Source organism: Montipora foliosa, chromosome 12, assembly GCF_036669935.1.
Source record: "Montipora foliosa isolate CH-2021 chromosome 12, ASM3666993v2, whole genome shotgun sequence".
Lineage (NCBI taxonomy): Eukaryota > Metazoa > Cnidaria > Anthozoa > Scleractinia > Acroporidae > Montipora > Montipora foliosa.
Window position 1 is genome coordinate 11,435,547 of NC_090880.1, and position 2,500 is coordinate 11,438,046.

The following is a 2,500-nucleotide window of genomic DNA, read 5'->3' on the forward strand; positions in this document are numbered from 1 at the left end:
GGTGAAGGTCAAAAAAGAGTTTTCTTGATGTACTTTATTCCACTTTATCTCTGAGAACGAGATCATTCACATTTTGATGTCTTTCATTGAAACACGCCAGCTTTGCTTGAAACAAGAATCGACAAAATACGGCAACCAAGAAAGAACGAACTTCAAACAAAATCTCCAACGAATGACCTGTACGTGCTTGAAAGAAATTACTGAAAACACAAGCAAGTGATATTTCTCCTTAATTTTACGAAAACTGATTGCGATTTCGTGTTTATAACATAAGGGCAAACTTTTCTTGTCTCTGCTGAGGCACATCGAAAAACAGTTAGGTAAACGGATTAAAAAAAATACTTGTTCGCTCGAATTTAAGAACAAAACAAGCAAACAAATCAACTATTTCTTTATGTCCGAAAAAAGTACAGGTGATTGTTATTTCATTCCAGATTTAAAACCACTAAAAATACTCATCCACTTGAAATAACGCATCCGGAAAAATAACAAACGGTTTACAAAAGAATTTGTCAAGTGACTTCTTCCACCAAGTTTGAGCTATTACTGGCATACTGTTTTGTTGTTCTATTTCTCTTTCTCTCTTCTTTAGTTTCTGCTCTTCTGTTATTGGTTGTCCAGGCATCATTTAACCTTGTCAGATCCGAAATTAAAAATCTTCTAAGGATATGCCAAAATGCAGCTCAAAACAAAATAGAAATAAAGACTCAGCTGTAAGTTTTTATCCTTCCGATGCTTAGGTTATAGAACAGCGTAGCCGTCAGTGTGGTCCTGACCACAGCAATGTATGTCAAACCTGGATTGAAACCGGCGAAAAATGCAGGGAAAAACTAATTTCCAAACCGTTTTCCACCTGAACACGAAAAGCGTCGGCCGTTAAGAGCTTTAGTTGACGTAGTATGGCCGTGTGGCCGCGTCGAGCCATAGAAAGCACGCGAAAAATGTTAGCAGTTTACCAGGTCCTACCGAAAACCAGTACCTGGTCATCCGTCAACTTAAAAAAAAGCTGACCTCGATGAGCTCTAAACTTGAGCCCGCAAAATGGTCACGTGATACTGGTCAGCAGATAGCTTGTTTTGACAGGTGTCAATTAACCATAACATGCATGTAAAATATCAAAGATGTACGCTGTAAACTAGCTTGGAGTCTGCTGCAGTATGGCAGCGATATGGTCAGGTGATACTGATCAATTTGGCATACATAGATGGTCAAACGGGCGTACGGTTGTACGGTGACCAAAACCAAGTTTGCGTTGTTGTTTCTTAAACTCCCTATTATCTTTGTAAGAGGAGCGGGAGGGGGAGTAATGATGCACTTATGAAGCAACTTGAGAAGTTGCGCTGAAAGAAGCCTGAAAAAAAAATCCAGGCTTGAATGGGACTCGAACCCATAACGAGGCGATTTCACTGTAATTGCCACCTTGGAGCTGGTCACTGGCAAATTCGTATTGTATCCCGTAATAGGTCTTTTTTCAACCAACCTCTAGAGACACTAATAGCAATAGAGAAATGTACGACTTCTGGTGGACGAACAAAAGAATCTAATGAGAGATCTTTTGTTTTCGTCCGCCAATATGGCGGCGAGACGTCACGTGAAAACGTCCTATAGTGGAATGTGTGACAGCGAATAGGCCATTTTCGATATATTAAATATTCAGCTTGAAAGTGAGGCAGTGAGGACAAAGACAATAGAAACACGTGGGAATTAATGTGAAAAATATTTACATATCATCCACTTTCCTTTGTCTTTGTCCTCACTGACTCGCTATCAAGCTGAATTTTAATATATCGAAAAAGGCCTATTTACAGAATATTTGTATTTTTGTAAATGACAGAATAAAATCAGAATTGAATTTTGTCGATATCAAGATATTTTTCTAAAAATTTCTTGCAGTATGACGGGGAGAGAATTTTTCTCCAGGTATCCTGACCTACATTCATTCCTCCTGGGTCAGCTGCAAGCAGCGTGCCAAGGAATTGACAGGTTAAGGTTTTATTCACTGTCTGTTTTTGTGTTAGTTCCGCAACACCCAGATATCATTTTCGAACTCCTTTGGGGGAACAAAGCGGGTCATTTTGCTGATGCTTGCATTACCTTTGTTTTGTTTTCCCACATAACGTGTTCTTATTGGTTGTAAGTTATTCCCCCCGACACTTGATATGTGGGTTTTTTCTTTCATGCTTTGATGTTATTAGGAAAGACACCTTCAATGGTGCGTGTTGTACATTGTTTATGGCAGCCTTCATTCAGTTTTTTTTTTTTTTCAAAACAGAGAGAACAACGTTCATCCTAGCTTGTACCCAGTGCTGGTTATTTTGTCTCGTCTCTATCCCTCGACCATGGATGGTGTTGATTCAGTTCTCAATATGGCAAAGTTTGTTCCATTGGTTGTCGGGTAAAGTTATCTCATTGTTCGTTTAAGGGTGATAACGGTGGCTTTTTTTCTTGACGAGCGTAACATCTCCGATATGGAAAGAAGTCTTTTTTTGTTGTAAAAGTA

The 2,500-nt window shown here is 39.1% G+C and overlaps 1 protein-coding gene across 4 annotated transcripts in view; it reads left to right on the forward strand.

Moving 5' to 3' along the window:
- The window catches only part of LOC137979055 (tRNA (32-2'-O)-methyltransferase regulator THADA-like), a 94,978-nt gene that overhangs the window by 79,336 nt on the left and 13,142 nt on the right, over positions 1–2,500 (forward strand). For all 4 annotated transcript variants that reach the window (XR_011118253.1, XM_068826220.1, XM_068826222.1 and 1 more), the window contains exons 34-35: positions 1,894–1,983; positions 2,273–2,395. Coding sequence is in view for 3 of the 4 variants with exons in the window: in XM_068826220.1 (XP_068682321.1) it covers positions 1,894–1,983; positions 2,273–2,395 (213 nt within the window). In the remaining variant the exon portion in view is untranslated. The remainder of the gene's footprint in view (positions 1–1,893; positions 1,984–2,272; positions 2,396–2,500) is intronic.